Genomic DNA, 24,274 nt, shown 5'->3' on the forward strand with positions numbered 1-24,274 from the left:
AGTTAAGTCACATCGACACACACACAAGTGGGTGGGTGAAGGGCCTTGCTCAGGGGCCCAACAGTGGCAGCTTGCCGAGCCCAGGGATCGAATCCACTGGCCATCAATAGCCCGGTACTCGTGATAACAATATGCTATTCTAAGCATATGGAGGAGACTGTTAGTGCTTAATAAACACTCATCAGCTGCAGGTTGCAGGAGTCTCTGAACAGTAGTTTATAAGTTTATAAGAATCTGACTGATCTTTTTAGTCTGTAATTACATGTATTGTGATAATTATTGTGTATCGCAAAAGAAGTAAATATAAATAATTAATAAATATCGTGATATAGTATTTTTACCATATCGACCAGCCCTACTTCAGAGTAAACAAAGCAAAATATTGGCTTTTTAAAAAATATACCTTTTTATTGTTCTTAAATTGGCGTACATTCAGTGGCGGCGTCAGTACAGCTGAACCGATCCACAGTATATTAACAATCAAATTATTGCTTTTGCTCTCCCACTGTGAACTTGGTGTGAGTATCATGCATAAATATCATACTTAGTAATGTCATAAATTATCTCTGCACTGAAAGAGAAGGTTAAGGCACAACCAGTATTACATTTTAAGGCAAATTCCACTGTAACTGTGGGAAAACCCCCAATGGTCATGAATGGAAAAGGTCTTTCTTTGCAGCTTCTCAGATATAGTTAAAGGCAATGTTACAAAGATGAAATTACACACCACATTACATGAATTGCATCCCACATATCGCTGCTGTTCAATGAAAAGCCTGCATCTCCATTTGGTCCGTTTTTTAGTTTTCTCAATGGTTTGTAGCTGCCCTGTACCCTGTGTACATAATCCTGGATGAACAGACAATATAAATGCTCTAAATTATTTGGTATGAACATTTTTGCCATCTCCTGTCAAGCCCATGTCAGCATTCTGGAGATGCATGTTTTTCATGCACATACACACACACACACAACTGGTACTGTGCTGTAAATACACAGATATTTTCATTTTCCTGCAGATTACTGAATCATGCATGTGTAGTTTAGCAAGGTGTGGCTTAATGATTATTTGCAGACCTGCTTTCTTAGACAATGGCAGGTGTGAAGACCACAGTGTTAAGGTCTTTGGGAGATAAAGGTCATATTGGCACAAAAAGCTGAGCTTAAGCATTACATAAGCAGCCTAATAAAGAAAATAAAAGGCATCCCAAAGAACACACTGGTGGCTGTATGTCTTTGTGAGCTTGGTTGTGTGATTTCCTGCATGAGCAGTGCATAGGACCACACAATAAGACCCCCTCAAGGGTTCTATATAGAGCCATTCCAAGTCCAGCAACTATTTGGATGCTTAAATGTAGGGATGGCATAAGTGGGGCCTTGGAGAGGTCGAGGCAAATGAAGCAAATGAATGGGGGAAAGGATTTAATCTTGCGAAAGGTTCTGATCATTGCATCACAGTGACCCTCTGGTGACCGATCAGTGGTCAATCAGCTCTAATTTAGCATTATGGGTCAAAGGGTGGGGGCGCACTTAAAAAAACAGGTGAGGGGAAAACCAAACCCACCGTACTTGCAAGTTTAGTGACTTGCTGAATTTGGCTAAAAGGGAGAGCAAGCAAACCTGCATTAACCAGAACAGTGGAAAACACTCCTAAGACCATTCACTCGGCCCTGCACTCTCAAGTATGAGGCTCTATCCTCTAAACAGGTGTGATTTGAACCTCAGGCCTGTGCTGTGGTGTTTAGCATGCTAGATATCTTATCTAAGCCTATATATCCAGGTAGCTAGTCCAAACACGGCCATACCGGCCTCTAATTTCATCTTTATGTTTCTCCCAACACCAGTCGCTCAGCTTCGCTCTCACAGACACCAGTTTTCACCGCCAACACTTGTGTCCGTGCTTAGTTAGCTAGTCATCAGCAGCTGCACTGGGCTGTCTGATGCTCGGTGGAGCTGTAGCTGAGCTAGCTAAGCCAAGGCTAGCTTAGCGAGCGGGCTACAGAACCAAAACCACTGGAAAACCTTTAAATTCAGCTTTGGAAGCTGTCCTTCCAACAGCAGTCACTCATCTAATTGTTCATAAGTGGGCTTTGAGTCAGCCAACCTCTGGGACATTGCTGGAACACTTTTTGCATGGTATGCGTTTATGACTGGATCAGACCCCTGGAACAGGGTTATCATCAGGGCTGCAAAGCTTTAGGTTAAAGGTCAAATGCCAGGAGGCAATAACCGATTAGACGAGCTGACCATCAGGGTTAAGGGACAAAAGAATACACCCTTTTTGTACATTTGGGGGTGAGGGGGGTGGGGTGCAACGGGTTATAAAAACTGTGTGTCTAGACTGTCTTCGGACCAGAGCTGAGAACCCAACTGTGATCGCCTTTAAATAACCATCTCAACCCCTCCGCCGTCCCCTGATTCTCCCTTCGCCGCATAAAAAGGCATGAATCTGCTTCACCGGTTAACTAAGCTAATGCTTAACCACCTTCTCTCTCCTGATTCAGAGCAGTTTAACATTTGCGTTTGTTGTCAGACTGGCGGTTTAAGATTCATTGACTGATTGATTGTTTTAAAACACTAAGTGCACTCTGTTCACTTAGTCTGTGACACTGTGAGCAAACCGAACTTTGTATTTGATCGTTTTTCGGTTGAAATAACGCAGGATAAAAAGGTAAGAAAGCCACATAAACATAAAACCGTCTGCGCAACTTACTGCACAATAATACCGTATACCATATGGGACATTTCAAGACTGTATGACTGTATAAAAAACAGTTAGGTTTATGGTAATGTACACAGCAGTTCACTGTCTCGCTGTTGCTTTGTGTTACCACTAGGCGGGGGTGTTGGATTTGCAGGATGGTATTATGACACAGTAGGCCCTTGTTGGAAAAATTGGCACGTTTGGAAAATGATTGTTACCCACCCTTTTTTCACCGACCCACCCAAAAATGTATTACTGCCTCTGCTCCTGATTTAATGTGATTTAATATGTTTAGCCTCACCTGCTTAAATCACTTCATATGTGGTTGTGTATAAACACAGTGCATGTTCTGAACACTCATCAGAAAGTGCAACATCACAAAGTCCTGATCACTGGAACCTATACAACAGCTAATCAGTGGCAGTTCCCCTTTATATTTCTTTAAAATGTTATCTCAAAGGATTTCCTGGACCTGGATGTTCTCTCTCTGGCTCCCCCTCAAGCCCTGGGGATGAAGCGCAGGTTGATGGGTTTGGAGGGAATTAGAAGGGTCCTGGTTTTGGGCTGTATGGAGGGGGATCCATCCACGGGACGAACTTCATAGTGCTGCATCAGCTTAAGGAGGAAGAGGTAAGAAAATTGCAGTTGATAAGCAGAGTACAGAGAAGTAGTGAGCAGTAAGAGTATGCAGCAGCAACAGGTCACTTACCCTGGACAAAGCAAAGTACATCTCCAGTTCAGCCACCCTCTTACCCACACAGGCACGTACGCCCACCCCAAACGGGATGGAGCTGTAAGGGTGGTGCTGAGAGCGGGATGTCGTCCCCCTCAGCCAGCGCTCTGGGACGAAACTTTCAGGGTTGGGGAACTCGTTCTCATCATGACTCGTTGCATAGTGGCACAGGTGGAACTGCGTCTGGATGGAGGAGGAGCAATAGGTGAGTAGTGTTAGCATTAATGAAAACATCTAGACCAATCACAGTCAAGGGGAGGTCTCAGAACAAAGAAAAGCAGTGATCAGGATCAGACACATTCAGGTGAAGGTCTCTAAATAAACACAGTCAAGGGGAGGTCTCAGAACAAAGAAAAGCAGTGATCAGGATCAGACACATTCAGGTGAAGGTCTCTAAATAAACACAGTCAAGGGGAGGTCTCAGAACAAGCAAGGTGATGATCAGGACATAGCACCATCAGGGTAGGGTAGGAAAAGTCTCAGAACAGTTGCAGTCAAGGGGAGGTCTTAGAACCAAGAAAGCAGTGATTAGGACCAATCACAGTCAAGGGGAGGTCTCACAAGCAACAAATAAGTGATTAGAACCAATCACAGTAAAGGGGAGGTCTCAGAACCAACAAAGAAGTGATTGGGACCAATCACAGTCAAGGGGAGGTCTTAGAACCAACAAAGCAGTGATTAGGACCAATCACAGTCGAGGGGAGGTCTCACAACCAACAGAACAGGAATCTATGAACAGTTGCAATGTATGGGAGGTCTTTGAACATACTGTACTGTATATTATAGGTGAGCACTGGGATTAATGCTGTCATGATTTACAGATTCAATAAGTGCTTGTGTTACTGGATTTACCTCTTTCGGGAACCAGTAATTATCCACAACGACTTCATTCTCAGAGGTCAGTCGTCCATTACCAGGAACCACAGGGTACAATCTGCAACACACAAGGTTCTGTGATTTTTCTAAAGACAATACAAGCCCAATATCATTCTCCTGACACATACCTTGCATCACATTACATTTTTGTGAGGACAAGCTGGAACAGACAGCCCTCTATTTCACCATCAAGACACTCTGATAAACCAGCAGAACAATGAGCTTACTTCACATCACTGTTATGACCTGCTGCAAACGTGATGCATTAGCCGGGCACCAGCCTCTGGCAGCATTTCTAAGGACTCTTGCCCTATTCCTCATGAGCAGTGTCCTCCAGTTCACTGATATTCTTGGGTTTGCTGCTGCAGCTGCCTACTTCAAGAAACTTCCTACTGGGGTTCAAACAGGCTACTGTGACGTCCCCTCAGGAATCTTCCTGGACTTCTTCTAAAACCAGACTTTGGACTTTGAGATATGATTGTAAGGAAGGCCCAGTGACACCCAGCCTTCAGCTTTTGTGCAGAAGGCATCACATTTTTTCAAGACGTCCTTTAAGAAGAGGTCCTGGAAGATTTGTGGAAGAGTGGTCATCACAGTCACCTTGCGTAAAATCCATAGATCATCTTTGGTGGGATTTAAAGAAGGCGGTTGCAGCATGCAAACCCAAGAATATCCGTGAACTGGAGGCCACTGCCCATGAAGAATGAGGTGCGGTTCCCCAGGAACGCTGCCAGGAGCTGGTGTCTGGCTGTGCATCACGTTTGCATCAGGTCAGTTCAGCAAAAGGGTCTCTACTAACTACTAAAGACACTCGTCATTAAGGGGTTGAATAATTCAGAGACTGCAGTCATCATTAAAAGAGGCATTCTGTGTTAAATATGGAGAAAGCTCTTGTTCTGTTAGTTGCGTTGAGCTATTTAAATTGGTCTTGTTTGATTGGTTTATTCCAAACATCTGGAAGTTTGTGAATTTTGCTAATAAACCTAATTTACAGTGGGAGTTATAGCTGGGCAATATGGCGATATTTTATTGTATTGTAATAACAATAAGCTTTTCTAAGCACATGGAGGAGACTGTTAGTGCTTAATAAACACTGATCAGCTGCAGGTTTCATTACTAACAGTGTAATTAGACTGGGTTTAATACATGAGAGCAGCAGATGTTGAATACAAATCACTGTATTAAGTACGGGAGAGAATCTGAATAGTAGTTTATAAAATTCTGTCTGTGATTACATGTATCATAATAAATATTTTATATTGTATTGTGATATTGTATTTTTACCATATCGCTCAGCCCTAGCGGGGGGGGAATCATTTCGAGTGTGATATTGGCCACGCCTTTTTTTTCCTGGTCTGAGAGCAGTCTGAATCACACCTCAGCAATTCTTGTCTAAACACAACATCTGGAACAGAAGACAAAGTCCCCTTTACATGATCCAAATATCGCCTTACCTGATGACCTAAGACCTAATAACTTCACTGTACAGCACGTTAGTTAGGGCATGAGCAAGTCCCACCCCCCACACACATACACACTTGGCTTGTATGTAGCTACCTCAAAGATCTTACATGCATTAAAGCAGAACCTGCATTAAACACATTAAAACACATTAAACAACAGAATGACTGAAAAGTTTCAGTTCAGAACTACTGACTGCTTGCAGAATAACAACAGAGGACCATTAAAAGCTCAATGCAGTGTGCTGCCAATACTGAAGGCCAGCAAATGTAAGGCATTTGTCATCATTTATCATTAGGACACTCCTAATGATAAACAACGATGAACTTTAGTTTCAATGCTGCAATCATCCGGGAGTGATGCATCAGTGGCAAAACACTGATCACCTAAGGCCTTGTTTTTGTAAGGGGCATGGCTGGGATTAGAAGTAAAACAGAGCATGGAGTAAAAGTTCTTCTGAAGTGCCGTGTTTTTACTGGCACACATTAGCTACCCTCTGAGCTTACACGGTGCTAAAGAGATCGCCCTCGCTGCAACAATTACAGTCAAGTAAAAAACATAAGGGCACCCCTTAAAAACCTTTTTTATTCCTTTGTCTCTGAATTTGGTACGGACAAGTAACCCAGCTATTCTTAGACTCCCCCCAATGCAACACCACCGGGCAGCCAACATGCCCGGGTCCCAGCTCCAGCACACCAGCTAACAAGACACCCGTGCCACCCGACATCACCTAAGAGAGCACAGCCAGTTGTGCGCTCTCAGACTCTGGCTGCTGATGGCAAAGCAGCATTGCTTGGGATGGCCCCTGAGCCATAGTGGTAGTGCATTAGACCACTCAACCACTCTGAGCCCCTTTTGTGTTTACATCTGATCTGACATCTGATCTTCATTTGAGCTATATTGAGAGATAAGTAAGTAATATCACACATATAACTGAAGAAATGTCTACAAAAATCGTTTGTAAAATGTAATTAATATAAATGTGAGGAAAATGTTAGTCACACCCCCACCTTTATAACTTAAAATTAGAATCAGGTGCAGCACATCAGCTGCAGATGATTAGAACATCATTAGAGAGGTGATTGGAGAGGCCGATCGTACTTAAACCTCAGACATTTAGTTTAGTTTGCTCTGGATTGTTGAAGTGAGTAGTGAGGATCACCATGGCCAGATCCAAAGAGGTCTTCAGAAAGAAGGGTGTAGAAGCCTAAAATTAGAATCAGGTGCAGCACATCAGCTGCAGATGATTAGAACATCATTAGAGAGGTGATTGGAGAGGCCGATCGTATTTAAACCTCAGGCTGTTGAAGTGAGTAGTGAGGATCACCATGGCCAGATCCAAAGAGCTCTCTGAGGTCTTCAGAAAGAAGGGTGTAGAAGCCTAAAATTAGAATCAGGTGCAGCACATCAGCTGCAGATGATTAGAACATTGTTAAACTTGGGCTGAACTCGCTGAGGAGGCCTGACCTGGCCATGTTGACAGTTGTTTAACTTGTAAATGCTTTAGAAAACAGCTGTTCCACTGTCCGCTTATTGTTCTTTTAGATCTTTTAAAACCCTTTCTGAGACTCATGATCTACACCCTTTTTTCTGAAGGCCTCAGCGAGCTTTTTGGATCTGGCCATGGTGATCCTCACCACTCACCTCACCACTGGAAGATAAGTCTAAATAAGGATTTGCGAGTATGGGTGTGTAGAGCAAAGCTCCCCAATGGCTGAGGGGAGCAGAAAAGAGGAAAACAGGAGATGGGGTGGTGGTGGGTGTGTTGTTGTGCGACATGAAAATGAAAGGTGTGTATATAGGGCTGAGGAGTATCCTGAATATAAGGGATTTGTACCTAATGCTCATTTACACTGCAAGTTAAATAACTGAAAGGTGGTCTCTGACATTTGCACGGTGCTGTATATGAAATACTAGCTACAATTATCCAGAAAGTCCTTTTCAGACTTCAGTTGCTCTGTAGTACCTGAGTGTCTCCTTGATGACCGCTTTCAAGAAAGGCATTTTGCTTAGGTGCTCTGTGGTTGGCAGCTGCTTGTCTGGACACACGGACTCCACCTCCTGGTAGAGGCGATTCTGCAGTTCTGGATCTCGAGCAAGGTGATATAATGTCCAGGACATGGTGTTTGATGTCTGAGAGGAGAAAGGGAGTAGAGCAGAGAGATGTATTTGCAAGATTGAAAACTACTGGAAGCTGTGTGCAGAATGTGGAAGATGTTGAGTATGATATGATTGAGACTATGATTATACTTGAAATCCCTTGATATGCTTTTCAATCATTTCCAAAACCATAGCAATACCAATTTCCTTCTCTGTGTGGGACTCCCAGCCATCGACGGCTGTGGCATCACTGGGGATCGAACCTATGACCTTCAGATGATTGAGCCAATGGTTAGCTAAACGGTCTGTTTCAGTTTTACAGTGTGTTTCTTTTTTTGTGGCCTTGGAGGCTCTGGCATCACTGGGTATTGAACCAGCGACCTCCTGATGATTGCGCCAATGCTTAGTTGGCATCTACACTCAGGAGCCCCTAAACGGTCTGTATCAGTTGTACAGTGTGTTCCTTTTTAGCGCTCTCTGGGACTCCCAGCCACAGATGGCTGTGGCATTACTGGGTATCAATCCAGCGACCTCCTGATTATCGGGCCAATGCTGAGATGATGGCACTGCTCAGGAGCTTCTAAACGCTCTGCTTCTGACTCAATGCGTTCCTTTGATTCTTCCGACAGTATATTTTGGAGAGTGTAACTGGAAAATGACAACTGCAGACAGCAGGTTCAGACAAATAACAAGAATGTAGCTAAGCTAGATCTATGCCCTTGTGTGTCTTAATGCAAACACTGAACGTGTATACTTGCATGTTTTGCATCCACCACCATAAATCATCAGTAGAAGAATGTGAAAAAGCAATGGTAGACATGTCTTGGCAAAAGCCCACACATTACTATGTTAGGGGTGTGCAACATGACAATGACTACATGACATTGAAGGCCCTGAGGGCGAGTACATGAAAGAAGTGTGTTTGAACTGAACAGGTTTTGTGTACTTTACATACAGGGGAACAACAAAATACGAAGTATTGAATTATTCCTTTAACCCCTATTAAACCCCTACACTAGGCCTACACTTTATAGGCACTAAAATAGAACCTTGTGGCAGGCTTTAAGGGGTTCTTATTGTGTAATATCATATTCAGGCTATCAGAAGCGGTACTCTGTCTCTCTCACCGTGTCCACCCCTCCCAGCAGCAGCTCAGTGATGGTGATGTACACCTCCGCCAGCGAGAGCTTGTTGCTGGTCAGCAGGTAGGTGAGGTACATGCCCTGCACCTGCTCGCCCCTCTGCACCTGCTCGTCCATCTGCTTCACCTTCTGGTCAATCAAACGCTGCGCTACACACCAGCAGAAGAAAAGACATTAACCATGCTACAGCACTTTATTGAAGAACGTTTGAATTGTGACTCTATTAAGAATTCCACATTAGGAAATTCCAGCCAGGGACAGCGTGAACAGGTCTGTACTGTTCTAGCCGGAAATATCCCAGCAATAATGAACACTGACCAGGGTTTGGCAATACACTAAAAGCACTAGAAGCTAGATAAATCCAGGCACAAAAATAGAGCTTCACAGCATGTCCTGTTCCCCCGCTTGGAGTTGAGTTTGCACTCCCATTTAAACGTTTAATATCAGTGTTTGCAATGATATTACAGTTTTCTAATACTAATCAATGCTGTACATCTACACACGCTTCAAGAAAATATGTAAATGATTCTTTATATTTGCATTATAATAATATTACACTATATGTCCAAATGTTTGTGGACACCCCTTCCAATGAATGCATTCAGCTACTTACAAAGGCTGTACCTATTTCCAACACAGATGTAAACTTCCATACATATAAGCAGCTTCTCAAGTCCCTGTAGAAAAGTACTACCAAGAGCCTCCACAATAGGACCCTCTGCAGCAGATGAAACATAAACCTACAGGCCACTTGTCTAATGCCAAGTGTAGGCTAAAGGGGTAAGAAGCCCCCCCCCAGCATTGAGCTGTGGAGCAGTGGAGAGCTGTGTTCTCTGGAATTATGGTTAGTGCTCCATCTAATACTTTTGGGATAAGTTGGGGAATTAGGGATGAGGTGGGGTGGTGATCATCCAACATTCTGACCTCACTAAAGCTCTTGCGGCTGGATGCAATCAAATCCCCACAGCAATTATCTTTTTTTAATACCATTGACTTCAGATGAAACAATGAATGATCAGGTGTCCCAATACGTCTGTCCATATAGTGTACTACAATTAGCATTTTATCATTTAGTCCTTTAATGTCCATTCTTCAAATATTTTTCAATTTGAATAAAGAGAAACTAGAAAAATCATGTTGAGGACTAATCTATAAATGCATACCTACATTGTTTTAAAATTATTTAACATAAAACCATAGCCAACATTATTATGACAAAATATTCCAGGCTTCCAGAAAAAATACCATTTGATATAATTTACATATTCAAAAATGATATATTAATGCAGTAAATAATGCATTATTTATATTAATTTAGTCATAATTATAATGATAATAATAAACAATATTATTGTTAGTTATGAATATTATAATTTGTCATCAATTCATCAATATTATATGTTATTAATGTATATAAAACAACAAAAAATGATTCTTAAGTGATTCCATACTTTTGAACATCACAGCATTTGTACGTAAACATGTCACCAAATATTCATTGCTTTAGCGATCGAGCCATGCGGCTGTCCTGCCTACCGACATTGTAGAGGTCATCCCAGGCCTGGACGAACTGGGTCCAAAAGGGGAAGATTTTGCGAGTCCAGCGAGGAAGGAAGAGCACGCTCTCAGAGAGGGTCAGCATGTTGTTGACGGCATCAATGAAGCGGAGTGTGTCCGTGGGAATTTCCTCCTGCAGACAGCCCAAACGCATCTCAAACAGGATGGAGGAAATTCCTGAACAGAGAAAGGGCAGGACAGGTTACTTACAGGAGGAATGATCAGGTGGTCATTAGCAGAACATGAACAACACTGCAAGCACCATACCTAGGCCATGTCCTGCAGCTTTAAGAATGCAATACACTGATGAGCCAAAACATTAAGACCACTTGAAGCAGTATAACTGACTCAAGGTCAGGGATATATGTTAGGCGGTTGGTTCTCATAGTGTTGGGGCAAGCGTGAAATCATTATGGATCATTAACTGGGTCGGAGCATCTCAGAAATGGCAAGGCTTGTGGGGTCTCCTGGTCAGCAGCGTTGAGTATCAAACAACAGTAGCCCAGAGGGAGGCAAACCACAAACCAAAGTCAAGGTGCTAGGTGCCCAAGGCTCAAGACAGGGAAATGAAGGCTATCCTGTGGGATCCAAACCTACAGAAGGGCTACGAGAGAAATGAATAACAACGCACAGTGCATTGTACCCTGCTACACATGCCCATGCTAACTTCCGTCCACCACTGAAAGCACCTACAATGGACATGCGAGATTTGGAACTTGACCTACAAGCAATGCAGGAAGGTTTCCAGGTCTGAGGAGTCCTGTTTCCTGTTGTATCATGTGGATGGCCGCATACATGTGCTCTAAAGCTATGCAACTACAAGTCCAATCCGCAGCGGCTCCACCTCACCACTTACAGGATCTTTTGTAACGTCCTGGTGCCAGATACCACAGGACACCTTCAGAGGTGATCGTAATGTATGTACATGACCTCTGTTCTATTCGACTGTCTTGTACTGTGCCTCATTCCAAAAGCAAAAGAGATAGTCAAGATTCACAAGAAGATCATGACGATGTCTTCAAGCACTGCAATACTACATTTCCGCTACAACCACTTTGCTAAAAAGCAGCTAACCCAATGAAGATCAAGCTGTACATGAGTTACATAAGCCTACATAAACTCCCAGCCAAAAAGAGGAACATCTCATAAGCTGACAGCACAGCAATGAAATCTGAAGGAACCGGTTTATTCAAATACCACCACACATCTCAAAAATCCTTCCCAGGAGCAATGATCCATTATACAAAGCCCTGGAATCCTAAGAGGACAATCTTTCACAGGACAAATCAGACATGTCATCCTAAAGCACTGTGTGTTTCAGATGTTTCAGACTGGAATCTAAAGGGTTCTGCCAAGAAGGTTCCTGAAGCACCTTCAAGAAGCTAGAGAATGCAAAGGGTAGGCAAACAATATGTAAATAGGATTCCCTCACTGAGCAGAATTTGTCTATGCACATAAACACATGAGAAGAATATGAAGACAGAGGAAGCTCTCGTTAGTGCCCTCTGCTCTCTCAACCCACTCTCTCTCTCATGTAATGCTCCCGAAACTGAGAGGACGGACATTGACATATGCCTCCTCAGACACATGCCCAACCAGCAACCGCCTCTGTTCCAACTGCTGCCTTTGCAACTTCACAAGGCAACCAAGAAAAGCGGCGGGTGCTCCGCTCTGCTGCAACGGCTACCAGGCGACTGTGCCGGCCAGCGTCACACTGAAGTCATCAGGTAGAGCCATCTACCCACCCCGAGAGAGCAAGGCTCCGGCTGCTGGTGGCAGGCAGCAAGACCTGGGATTCAAACCAGCGGTCTTTATTGGTTCATGGTCACGACTCTTCTGTGAGCGCTTACCCACTAGTGGAACATACTTCATTTAGGGCATCTTTTCAATGCTTTTGTGGCTTCTTTCTTAATGCTTTTAAGGTGGCTGTTGGTCAAGAGCTACATTTGAACTTCATCAACTTTCAACCACAACCACACATTCACAATCCAAATGTTAAATGTTTGTGGACACCCCTTCTAATGAATGCATTCAGCTATTTTATGTTGCACCCATTGCTGACACAGACGTGCAAATGCACACACACAGATCACACAGCTTGTCTAGTCCCTGTAGAGACAGACTGGCAATAGAAACACAGAACTCATGAACCTATTGGCACCATGATGCCTAATGCCAGGCGTGGGGTTAAGGGTTATAAAGCCCCCCAGCATTGAGCTGTGGAGCTGAGTTCTCCATCCGACAAATTGAGGTGGTAAGCATCTAACACCCGGACCTTGCTAACGCTCTTGTCACTGAATGCAATCAAATCCTCACAGCAATGCTCCAGAATCTAGTAGAAAACCTGGATAATAGATAGTAAAGACTGTTACTCCAACAAAAGCAGGATAAGCACTCTTTGTTTTTTAATACCCTTGGTTTTGGGAGAAACAAGAATGAGCAGGTGTCCCAATACTTTTCTCTGTCCCAGTCCCTGGGATTGGTCAGACTGGGCATTGCAAGAACTCAGCAAAAGTGTGTATATAAGGATGTAAAGCTTCTTTGCCAAATTAAAGGTTCTTTTACAAAAATGCTTCTTCTGTGGCATCGTTCATTTAACCCTTTCTAGCACCTTGATTTTTCAACTATATTAAGTGTGTTCCTCTGACCTTCAAAGCCGAACTTGTAGAGCTCAGAGGCCAGGTCATTCACTGTGTTCTTGTCCTGGCTGCGCAGGCGCAGTTGCTCCAGTCGCTGCAGCAGGTCCGTCACCACATCATGAATGATCGGTGCATAAGCAGCCGCTTCCTGCAGCTTCAGCATCTTGGGGTTCAGAGCACTGCGCATTCGGTACCAGTCAGGACCCGTGCTGAAACACACAGACAGCTGTGCTCAGATACCCAACAACTAAAATTCAAGCAGTGGAGAACTGTATTCTCTGGAATGATGGTCGGTGCTTCATCCGATACTTTTGGGATGAGTACTTTTAGGGGGGAGTTGGGGATGATCAACATTCAACATCCTGACCTCAATAACGCTCTCGTCTCTGAATGTGAACAAATCCTTCCTCCAAAATCTAGTAGAAAGCTTTCTTCTCTGGACAAGTAGAGACAGTTACTCCAACAAAAGCAGGAAATCTTATTTTTAATACCCTTAAATTCGGAAGAAATTAAGAATTAGCAGGCGTCCCAATACTTTTGTCCATATGGCATTTCTTACTTTCCGAAAAAATCTTTCTGCCAACTTGTATGTGAAACAAATCAAATAATTACATTGTGATTTCTTGAGGGTTCAATAATTCCGGCTCAGCAAGCTGCTGTGATTTAGTGCTATTACTGGAATATACACTAATATGACTCAAGTTACCCAGAGCTGTCGTCAGAGATCTCAAGCAGCTCCACCAACATCACATGGTGCAATAGCAGCACTCCGGCCCAGAGCGAGCCACATGCTTGAACACCGGCTATAATGATGAACCAGCCATAAAAATCAACCACACATTGCTGCATTGTCTGCATTTCTGCCCGTTTTCATTTTCAGATGTACATTTTACTGCTGTGAAAAAAACGATTAACCACATGTCTATTTGAGGTTAGACATTTGGCTCTGATGTGCAACAAGCTGACGAACATGAAAAAGAGAAGTGAGAGAGGGGGAGAGAGAGGAGACTTACTCGACGTGGAGCCCGTAAGCATGACCCCTCATTTCTCTGTACTCCTTCCAGTGGGGCAGCGCCGTGCGCACTGGGTAACGGCCCTCCTGCCGGATCACCTGCAAGATAAGCTCCGGCGTCGCCACGTTGACCACGTCGAATGGGCCAAAGCGCGAGCGCCAGATTGGCCCGTACAGCCGCTTATGCTCCACCTGCATCCCAGGAGTGTAAATAACAAGAAGTGTCATTGACTCAACTCCAGCACGATTCTTTATTGATTCTTCCATCATGAATTGATTTATTTATTTTAGATTTGCCATGTAGAATCTTAAAATTATTAAGCTAAATATATGTTGTGTGGTGGGAATAATGCACTCCAGTCTTGGTCTCGATGCAATGAGATATACAAGCTTCTCTGTTCTCTGTGGCCCCTGCTTTGTGACACTGCCATTGAGTGAACTCACCGTTTTACCTATGTGAAATGAAACAATGCTCAGAGTTAGAAAACAACTCCATACATGGTTATCTAATGACCATGTTAAAACCTAACTGGACTCTTAACTATCTGCCACTGTTAATATCACCACTATTAACTATCTATACCATGATTAATGTTTTATGATTATGATCAGAGCAGTTCAACAGTATAGATGGTTTGGTAACTGTTATCAGTAATGTTTAAATTGTTCTGACCAGAGGAGGATGGGTCGGGTCCCCCCTGTGAGGCCCAAGGTTTGTTCCTCCAGCTCTGAGGGAGTTTTTCCTTGCCACTGTCGCCATTGGCTGCTCACTGAGGGTCTTTGATCCTTCATGTCTTCTTACATTATTTCTTTTTTTCTGTCTTTTACTAATTACTAATTATGTAAAGCTGTTTGTGACGACAACAGTTGACTTATCTTTACATCTCAGCTGTTTTCCAAATTTTCGATCTCACTGGCTAGGTGCGGCTGTGCATTCAGTCACTGCTTTATGATCATTACATACTACATCTATGTTTTAAAAATACAATTACAATATTAGAGCATATGAATATAAATTGCTCTCACATTATGACAAAATATGACACAATGGGCTGACCTCCAATTAGCTACTTGTTACAAAGCAGCAGTGGGCAACCATCAGGCCTTCATGGCCTTCGTGGGATGTCTAATAATTTCTGGGAACTAAACATTTAAATAAGCACATATTCATGATTTTTATGACTTTATAACACTCTTATGATATTAAATACACTTATTTCAGTGGGAAATAAGTATAGAAATGTTGAAAAATTGTCCAATCAGGATTTGCATTCCCTAGTATCTATGGCCAGTAGCACCCGCCCCTGTTTGGAGTCCCTGTAGCACTTATTTTGTGAATCTATGATACTCTTTAATGCTGAGGAAATTAGTTTTAACATTTACATTTTTCTTTTATTCATGTCTTTAGTTTTTTAAGTCTCTAAAACGCTTCAGCCCAAATGACAAACACTTCTCCTCATTGTCACTAGGGAACTGCTTCATGAGCTCAGTTTCTGGCTCGAGTCCGGTTCCAGTTGGCTCCTTTCAAAGCCACAGAGGGATTGGAGCCACTGGAGTACTTCATAGTTCTGACTTGGCGAGTACTGGAAGAGAACTCCCTGAGGAAGGGAGGACACTGTACGGCCATTTTGCAATTGGAACAGCAGCGGGGTACGTAATGCATTCTGGGAAATCTGGGCGTTCAGACTGTACTGGGCTAGATGTGAGCTTCTGAATGGAGCAGTTCTTTGGCTGCAACTGAGGACATTTCACAAGAACACAGGAACGACCCGGTCCGACCCGGCTGCGAAACAGGTTTTTAAAAGATAAGCCACTGAAAGTATGAGAGAGCCTGAAATTATACTCTGAGGAAAGTTTCAAAGGCCGAGCACAGCAGCTCTCACGCAACACACATCACCTGAAGAGAAATCACACAGAAATCACACACGATGGACCGTCAGACACGGCACGCGCACCATAGAGCCGGGCCGGCCACACTGCTTGATGTTCATACGTCGTGCGTCACCGACCCTGACTGCTGCATACTTTGGCCCCTGTTCAGACGTGAAGCTGGAAGCTGCTAGCTGCTCCAGTATAAACGAGGACTGAAGGCAACAGACTTCAGTGTTTCTATGTAAAGGAATTCTGGGTTTGCACAGATAACTGGATGCAAAAATTGCATTATATTTAAAATATTCGCATAAAATTGTGTAAATTGTCATTTTTGATCCCATAAAACTTTATTTCATCATGTTATTGAAAATGAGCAGATCCCAATGTAAACAGCCACTGATCACACACAGTCAAACACCATGGAGCCGGCTGGTGTTGCCAGTGTGTGTGTGTGTGTGTGTGTGTGTTTTTGTGCTTTGGGCTTGACTGGATATAAACCAGACCTAGTTACTCTATTCGGACCTAAGCACGTTTCTTTGTGTAGGGAACGGCGTATACAGTTGATCACATACACACTGATAAGGGCTGTTAATACCCCACTGCATCGTGGAGTAGTTTGCACTTAAAATGTGAACCTTTATGCACAGTTTTGTCAAAATACAATACTTTTATAACTTTAACTTTTTTATGGACTAATCTACAAAATTCTAATTAAATCAGTAGTTTAATTAGAATTAGTGAAATAGTTAGTGGCAGCCTTAATAAATGAATAAATAAAAATAAGTAAGGAAGATGGGGGAGGGAAGGGAGTGAACGCACACATAGTTAATATTCATACATCATTAACAATTCTAGGCTCAATGTAAAACTCTCCCATCTCCCAGATAAACAAACACTTCAGCTTGAGAACGTGGGGTGTGGAACCAAGTTTGAGGCTAAGAACATGGCATTAAGCCACAAATTGAGGTGAAATGTCAACTGTGTTACTGGTTTATATGGTTTAAACAGTGTAACCATCACAGAGCTGACTGGCGAGTCAAATACTTCCATACCTAACATGAACATGTCCCCACAGTTCTAAAATGGGCCATTAACAACAGCATTATTTGATCATTATTGTGTGTGTGTGTGTCGGGGTACATCCATGGGGGCCTGTGGTTATATGGATTGGATGTGGATGTTGATGTGTGAGCATACAGAGAGAGAGAGAGAGAGAGAGAGAGAGAGGTCTGGTGGTTTGGTCGTAATGTAATACTGGTAACAGTCAGGGAAGTTGAGGTTGTTGCTTAACCCGATGAGGTTAATGCAGTTCATCGGCATACCAAGTTAGGTCTTGACCAAGGTGTGCTACCTCCATTGGCTTGGTTTTTGATGGAGGTTGAAAGATGGTTCATTGATATAATCTGCGTGTATGTTTTTCCAGATGGGGGCGTTTATGGTCCTTTTATGGTCGTTTTTCCGGTTCATCAAAATTGCGTCCTTGGCGAAGACTCGCGCTGTACGAAGTATTCTGTTACTTTTCTTCATTACATTTACTGATGAAATGTCTCCTAACAGACAAGAGTGCGGGAGAGGATGGGGAGTGCAGTACTACACGGCATGCATGTGGTCATCAGGGGTGTAGTTGTGGAGTGGTGCAGTACGTAGTGTTGGGTGTTCTGGGTTTGCTCCTCCTGGTAGTGGTGGTCTTTAAAGGGCCCTTAAGCGATTGCTTAGTCTAGGATATTAAGTATAGTGGCTTTATTGTGTGTAATCAATTCTTTATTATTATTATATACATATTTATACAGTGCCCTCCATAATTATTGGCACCCCTGGTTAAGATGTGTTCTTTAGCTTCTAATAAATTTAGTTTTTTTCTAAATAATATAGGACCACGATGGAAAAAAGAGTAAAATCCAACCTTTAACTCAAGTGAATTTATTCAGAAGGAAAAAAATCCCACATTAAGAAATAATTGTTTAACATCAAATCATGTGTGCCACAATTATTGGCACCCCTGATGTTAATACTTTGTACAACCCCCTTTTGCCAACAATACAGCACCTAATCTTCTCTTATAATGTTTCACAAGATGGGAGAATACAGATAGAGGGATCTTTGACCATTCCTCTTTGCACAATCTCTCTAAGTCATCCAGCGACCTTGGTCCTCTCCTCTGCACTCTCCTCTTCAGCTCACCCCACAGGTTTTCAATGGGGTTGAGGTCTGGGGACTGAGATGGCCATGGGAGGAGCTTGATTCTGTGTGTGGTGAACCATTTCTGTGTAGATTTGGCCATATGTTTTGGGTCATTATCTTGCTGAAAGACCCAGTGACGACCCATCTTCAGCTTTTGGGCAGAAGCCACCAGATTTTGTTTTAAAATGTTCTGGTATTTCAAAGCATTCATGATGCCATGCACCCTAACAAGGTTCCCAGGGCCTTTGGAAGAGAAACAGGCCCACAGCATCACTGATCCTCCCCCATATTTCACAGTGGGCATGAGGTGCTTTTCTGTATACTCAGCTCTTGTGTTACGCCAGACCCACTTAGAGCATTTGCCAAAAAGCTCTATCTGACCAAAGTTTCATCTGACCAAAGCACACGGTCCCAGTTGAAGTTCCAGTACTGCTTAGCAAACTCCAGACGTTTGCGTTTATGATTGTGAGTGAGAAAAGGTTTTTTCCGTGCATGCCTCCCAAACAGCTTGTTGGCATGCAGATAGCACCTGATGGTTGTTTTGGAGACTTTGTGACCCCAAGAAGCTACCATTTGTTGCAATTCTGTAACAGTGAGCTTTGGAGACCTTTTTATTTCTCCTATCATCCTCCTCACTGTGCGTGGTGGCAAAATAAACTTGCGTCCTCGTCCAGGCTTGTTTACCACTGTTCCAGTTGTTTTAAACTTCTTAATAATTCCTCTGACAGTAGATATGGACAGGTGGAGGTGAGTGGCTATTTTCTTGTAGCCATTGCCTGACTTGTGGAGGTCAACACACATCTGCCTTACTTGAATGGTATGTTCCTTTGTCTTTCCCATGTTGAAGAGAAATGGCCTCTGTGTCACGTCATATTTATACCCCAGGGAAACAGGAAGTTGTGAATTAGTAATTAAATGTTCATACATACTCTGATCAACTTCGTAAACTACTGTAGAATTGACAGAAATACTTTAATTACATTTATTTTCTAAGAAATGTTAGGGGTGCCAATAATTGGGGAACAGGTGATTTTATGAAGAATAATTATTTCTTAGTCAGGGATTTTTTTTTTCCCCTTAAAATTCACTCGAGGTAAAGGTTGGATTTTACTCTTTTTTCCACCGTGGTCCTATATTATTTAGAAAAAAACTCAATTTGTTAGAAGCTAAAGAACACATCTTAACCAGGGGTGCCAATAATTATGGAGGGCACTGTATATCCCTAAGGACTAATTCTGTAAGGCGTGATTTGGAGTGGGCCTGGGCATGTTTAGAGTGCATGAATGGCATGAATCGGGGGTGTTTACATTTACATTTAAAGCATTTAGCAGACGCTCTTATCCAGAGCGACTTACAAAAGTGCTTTGCTATTTACCCAAGAAAAACCTCAGCTAGTTAGAATAGACTAATAATTCAAAGATACCTTTAAGCTTTAGACATTACTAAGCACAAGTCAATAAGGAGACCATAGTACTCTGCTATTCAACCAAATACTCTCTGAAGAGGAGGGTCATCAGTCTGCGTTTGAAGACAGCGAGCGTTGGTCTCCGTTCGGACACCCAGGGGAAGCTCGTTCCACCACTTTGGTGCAGGACAGAAAAAAGCCTGGACGCTTGTCTTCCGCGGATTTTAAGGGATGGCGGGTCGAGCCGAGCCGTACTTGAAGCTGGAAGGGCTCTTGGTGCGGATCGGCTTTTGACCATTGCCATCAAGTATGGAGGGGCTGGTCCGTTCTTGGCTGTGTAAACCAGAGTCAGGGTTTTGAATCTGATGTGGGCAGCAGCTACTGGAAGCCAGTGGAGAGAGAACGCAGGAGTGGAGTGACATGGCTGAACGTTGAAGATGACCCGTGCCGCTGCATTCTGGATAAGTTGCAGGGGAGACCAACCAGAAGAGAACTGCAGTAGTCAAGTCTTGAAGTGACAAGGGACTGAACGAGCTCCTGGGCGACTCTCTAGAGAGGAAGGGTCGAATTCTCCATGTTGAACTGTTGTATAGTGAGCAGTGCGAGTAAATTTCGGGGTACATAAAACTTACATAAAATCTGTCGTCAAGTGATTTTTGTCCAGTGTAGGATTCTCTGTGACTATCTTTCTATCATATGAGGTGCAGATTTGTGCTTTTATTCATGTTAAATAAGAATAAAAGAATCTGAATAAAATTGAATAAAAGTTCAATAAGAATCTGAGCAGAAATCAGCATTAGGAGCAACCTGAGAGATCTACTGTCTATTTCCCTCAATGGTGTGGATACTGTTGGGTCAGATTTGAATATTACTCTAATTTTGCACGAGAGTTAAGAAAGTTTGATTGAGACTGAGAAAGTTAATCCATGTGTTTGATCTTTTAGCTTGATTTTTGAGCACATTTTTAATCGCTGATGAATCTGCACATCACTCCCAATGCCGTAGGTCTCCGTTAGATTTGAGAATGGTACAACACTGGCATCAGTGGTTAGCGGGGCACCACTGTTATGCCTATGAGGAGCCCCATGGGCCACTGATGCCAGAAGGAAATGACGGCTATAGAAAGTGGTACAGAGCAATTGACGCGCCACTGTGGAGCAGCTAACCTTCCACCAGCCTAATACAGTCCATGCTTGTTGGTGTCACATTTGAGCAAAGGGTGGACATTGCCACTGTTAGCTGGTCAGAATACTGTGACGTGACTGAGTATATATCACTCTAAGGTTGATGTAAATGATTGGCCTTTATCCATTTAATAATGTATCGCTCAGTAGATCACATAGAGAATCAGGAGCTCGTCAAGATGCAGCCCTACTGCAGCACAGACGTTAAAGACGTGTGTTTTTCTTCAGCTGTCTCACCCACTTCCTGAAGCAGTGAGGCTTGGCATGCTGTCTTCTCACAAAGATCCTATCAGTCTGAAACTATGCAACTGTATCTACATTCTTTAGATAGACCAGGGTACGAGCGTGGCAAGATGGCACGATATCTTCTCTGATACGTTCAGCAGCCTTGAGTACTGGCCGGTACGGATCCAGCGTCTCTCGTTTTAAGACTAAAGTCTGCCAGAGAACATCTAGACAAAGAGCAGCACCTCTGAAGCCGTTTAACTTTTACAGATTAACTTTTAGTTTTGCTGTGGACAGAGCTACCTGCCACCGTGATGACACTTTAGGCCTGTTGGAGTCTTGTGGTCTAGGCTCTTGGGCTTGAGATCTTTTTAGACCCTCTTCCCAGAGTCACCTGCATCTACATCCCTCTTTCTGAAGGCCTCGGAGAGCTCTCTCTGGATCTTGCCATGGTGATGCCACTCAAACTAACGCCAAGCGACCCTTCCAATGTCGGAATAAAGTCCTGCTGGAGATGCAGCGCCCTCCAGTCCTCTAGATAGTTTGGGGTCAGGGGGTCAGGATAGCTAGGGTCTTAACTCTGTCTCTGTTTGTGGACATTGTGAATAACCAATAGGTGAGCTCTGTTCCCCTTCATGTAACCAGGGTCCAGCGTTTTCTTTCCCAAACAAACCACTGCACACCCAGGGTCAGCTGTGGCCAAAAGCTGCTTCTGTTTCTGCTTCATTGTTCAACAGCTTCTCTTCTTGAGAATTTCCACCAGAAGCATGATGGGGAAATAATCTCAAAAAGGAATCTAGCTGCAGTCTTGCATATAATGACTCTGCAAGATCCTCAGTCTTTGCAAACTCATCCTTGAGCAATAACTGGTTGTCTTTAGACTTTCAGGTTCTTCCAGTGTATGGTTTTCATTAATGTCTGAGGTTTAAATAAGACAGCCTCCTCCAAAATCCTCTCTGACGAAGCTCTGACCATCTGCAGCACCTGATTCTGATTTTAGGTTGTAATAAACATGTAATAACTTTACATTCCATCACATGTCCATATGTCCAGTTTGTTTAAAAATGTAGAGACAGCAGACTGCTTGGCTGCTTTTGGTCTGGAATATCATGCAAAGGTTCCCAACTGAGCAAAGAGTCCAAGTCAACACAAACGTATGTGCAATGTGAAAGACCAGACGTGAGGACTAGCGCCTGAGTGGAATCAGACTGGAACGCAATGATCAGTTTAGGGCTCTTCAGCTTGGTGTATTAATCTGTAAGTAAGTAAGTAGTAAGCAGGCTCCAAACTGTTTCCCACCCACAGCTGGACTATGTCCATACGGCACAGTTCAGCCCACATCATCGCAAGGTAATTGTTCAAGGTAATGCCACAGGGTTCAAGATAAGTAATCACACAGTGACAGAATCTGATCCAGGCTCTGCTGGATCTCTGGAAAACTGTCAGATCTGCTGAACGGAGAAGCTCACGCCCAGTCTGTCTGAGGGGGAGAGGTCCTCCAGGGTCGTAGTGTTAATGGTGTCATTTCCCCAGACCAAACGATGAGGCCTAAATTCATCAGAATATATTTACTGACGGTGGCGGTCGAATTAATTCCCAGAAAGAAAGAAAAAAAAGAAAGGGGGGGGGGGGTATTTTGGGTTGTTTTTTTGGCATCTGTTTTTTTTTTTTCCAAATATACAAAGACTAGAAATGGATTTGACAGGTAACTGTAAGTGTTTATTTATGTCTTGTGTATGTATGTATGTATGTATGTATATATGCATGTATGTAGAACCTAATGCAACTGCATCTGCATGGGGTCTTCGTTCTCCCAGTTAGGGGAACATCCCGCCAGAGGACTTTTATAAAGTCAGAAAAGTTTAAATCAGCTGCTGTTCCTGTGTTTTTTCCTAGACTAATAAACTAGACTGTTGCATAGATGTGCTTCACAGCAGATGGCTTAAGTTGTAGCTACTTGCAAAATAAAAAAGCAGAAGTTTCTTCTGCAGTGACTCTGAAGTCTCCCAGGACCTCCTCCTCCTCCTGAACACCAAAGCAGAAAGTTCCTCACCTGCATTGCATGGCTCTTATCGGCATAGCCCTTCACAAACAGCCAGTAGACTGTGGTGGCCAGGCTGGGCCCAGGCAGATCATCGATGGTCTTCAGCTTCCCCGGTGCAGCGGTGACGGACTGCAGGTTGAAGTCGCTGGTTTGCGCCTTGAGGCTCCGCACTCCTTCGAGCTGAAGCAGGGCTGCTCGCCGCCAGGGTGTCGCTGAGAGGGAGACCGGTCTGAAAACCCTGCTCGCCGTCATGATGGAGGCAGCCGTGGCCGTGCAGTGGCAGGAGCAGTGGAGGGGAGGGGGTCGAGCCTCAGAAACGCAACACCCTGGTCCCACTAACTGCTAAAGTCCCGCCTCCGGTACTCTGATTGGCCAAAGCGTCAGACTCGACCGCGCGGATTGGCTGGCCCGCCTGTCACATCACACTGTTGTTTCTGTGTGGGCAATAAAACTGACCCGCCGAAGACGGTACCTTTCCACTGACCTATATTTATATTCACATTCAATTACTGCTCACACTCACACAGGAATACCTACATGTTGATTAAATGTTATAATTAATTATGTTTTCAATGTAAATATTTATTTTAAAATTGTAAAAAAAAAAAAAAAAAAAAAAAATGTACGTAAAATCGTATTAAAAGCCTATGTAGATTATTTTCATAAATTTGGGAATATAAGGAGCTCTATAAAAAATAATAATAATAATAATAATAATAATCTGACTGCATAAAACTTACTTACTACTCTCTGACTACTTACTTGGGATGCCCACTCCCATTAACCACATTACTGTGTGTGCGCGCAATAGTTAAAAACCAGTTTTTAATAATAGTTTTTAACCCTAACATAAACAATGTTACTTTTCTAAATATATAAAAAAAAAAAAAAACACAGAAGTTTGTATGCTCAGCAAGAACTCCACTAAATCTGGGTATGGGCCTCCACTGGCTCTCACCGCAGCCTCACCTGCTTGTGGCATGGATTCCATAAGATATTGAGAGCATTCCTGTGGTCCACAATCGACTTCACATAACTCCTGCAGATTTTCCAGGAGCACTTTCAGGCTGCCAGTATCTGTGTGGTATTTTGGGTATCAAAGGCTGAAGGCTACTGAAGAAGAACCAGTGCAAAAACCC

The 24,274-nt window shown here is 43.3% G+C and overlaps 1 protein-coding gene across 2 annotated transcripts; it reads right to left on the reverse strand.

Moving 5' to 3' along the window:
• Positions 1 to 387: 387 nt before the first annotated feature.
• cyp27a2 (cytochrome P450 family 27 subfamily A member 2) lies at positions 388 to 23,426 on the reverse strand. 2 transcript variants are annotated; one of them, XM_072683539.1, is made up of 9 exons: positions 23,145 to 23,426; positions 14,226 to 14,416; positions 13,222 to 13,421; positions 10,553 to 10,750; positions 9,002 to 9,165; positions 7,741 to 7,907; positions 4,290 to 4,371; positions 3,414 to 3,620; positions 388 to 3,319 (listed from the first exon to the last, which is right to left on the reverse strand). In XM_072683539.1, the coding sequence occupies exons 1-9, from the start codon at positions 23,385 to 23,387 to the stop codon at positions 3,203 to 3,205; spliced, it is 1,569 nt and encodes a 522-aa protein (XP_072539640.1). In that variant the 5' UTR covers positions 23,388 to 23,426; the 3' UTR covers positions 388 to 3,202. The 2 variants fall into 2 exon arrangements, with proteins under 2 accessions (XP_072539640.1, XP_072539641.1); XM_072683540.1 differs by having other exon boundaries at positions 14,226 to 14,676; positions 23,145 to 23,226.
• Positions 23,427 to 24,274: the final 848 nt, after the last annotated feature.

Source organism: Salminus brasiliensis, chromosome 7, assembly GCF_030463535.1.
Source record: "Salminus brasiliensis chromosome 7, fSalBra1.hap2, whole genome shotgun sequence".
NCBI lineage: Eukaryota > Metazoa > Chordata > Actinopteri > Characiformes > Bryconidae > Salminus > Salminus brasiliensis.

Coding starts and splice junctions, on each gene's coding strand:
- cyp27a2 (XM_072683539.1), bottom strand. CDS start 23,387: ATGACGGCGAGCAGGGTTTTCAGACCGGTCTCCCTCTCAGCGACACCC. Junction 14,417..23,144: donor ATAAGAGCCATGCAATGCAG/GTGAGGAACTTT, acceptor CCTGGGATGCAG/GTGGAGCATAAGCGGCTGTA. Junction 3,320..3,413: donor TGTACTTTGCTTTGTCCAGG/GTAAGTGACCTG, acceptor TTCCTCCTTAAG/CTGATGCAGCACTATGAAGT.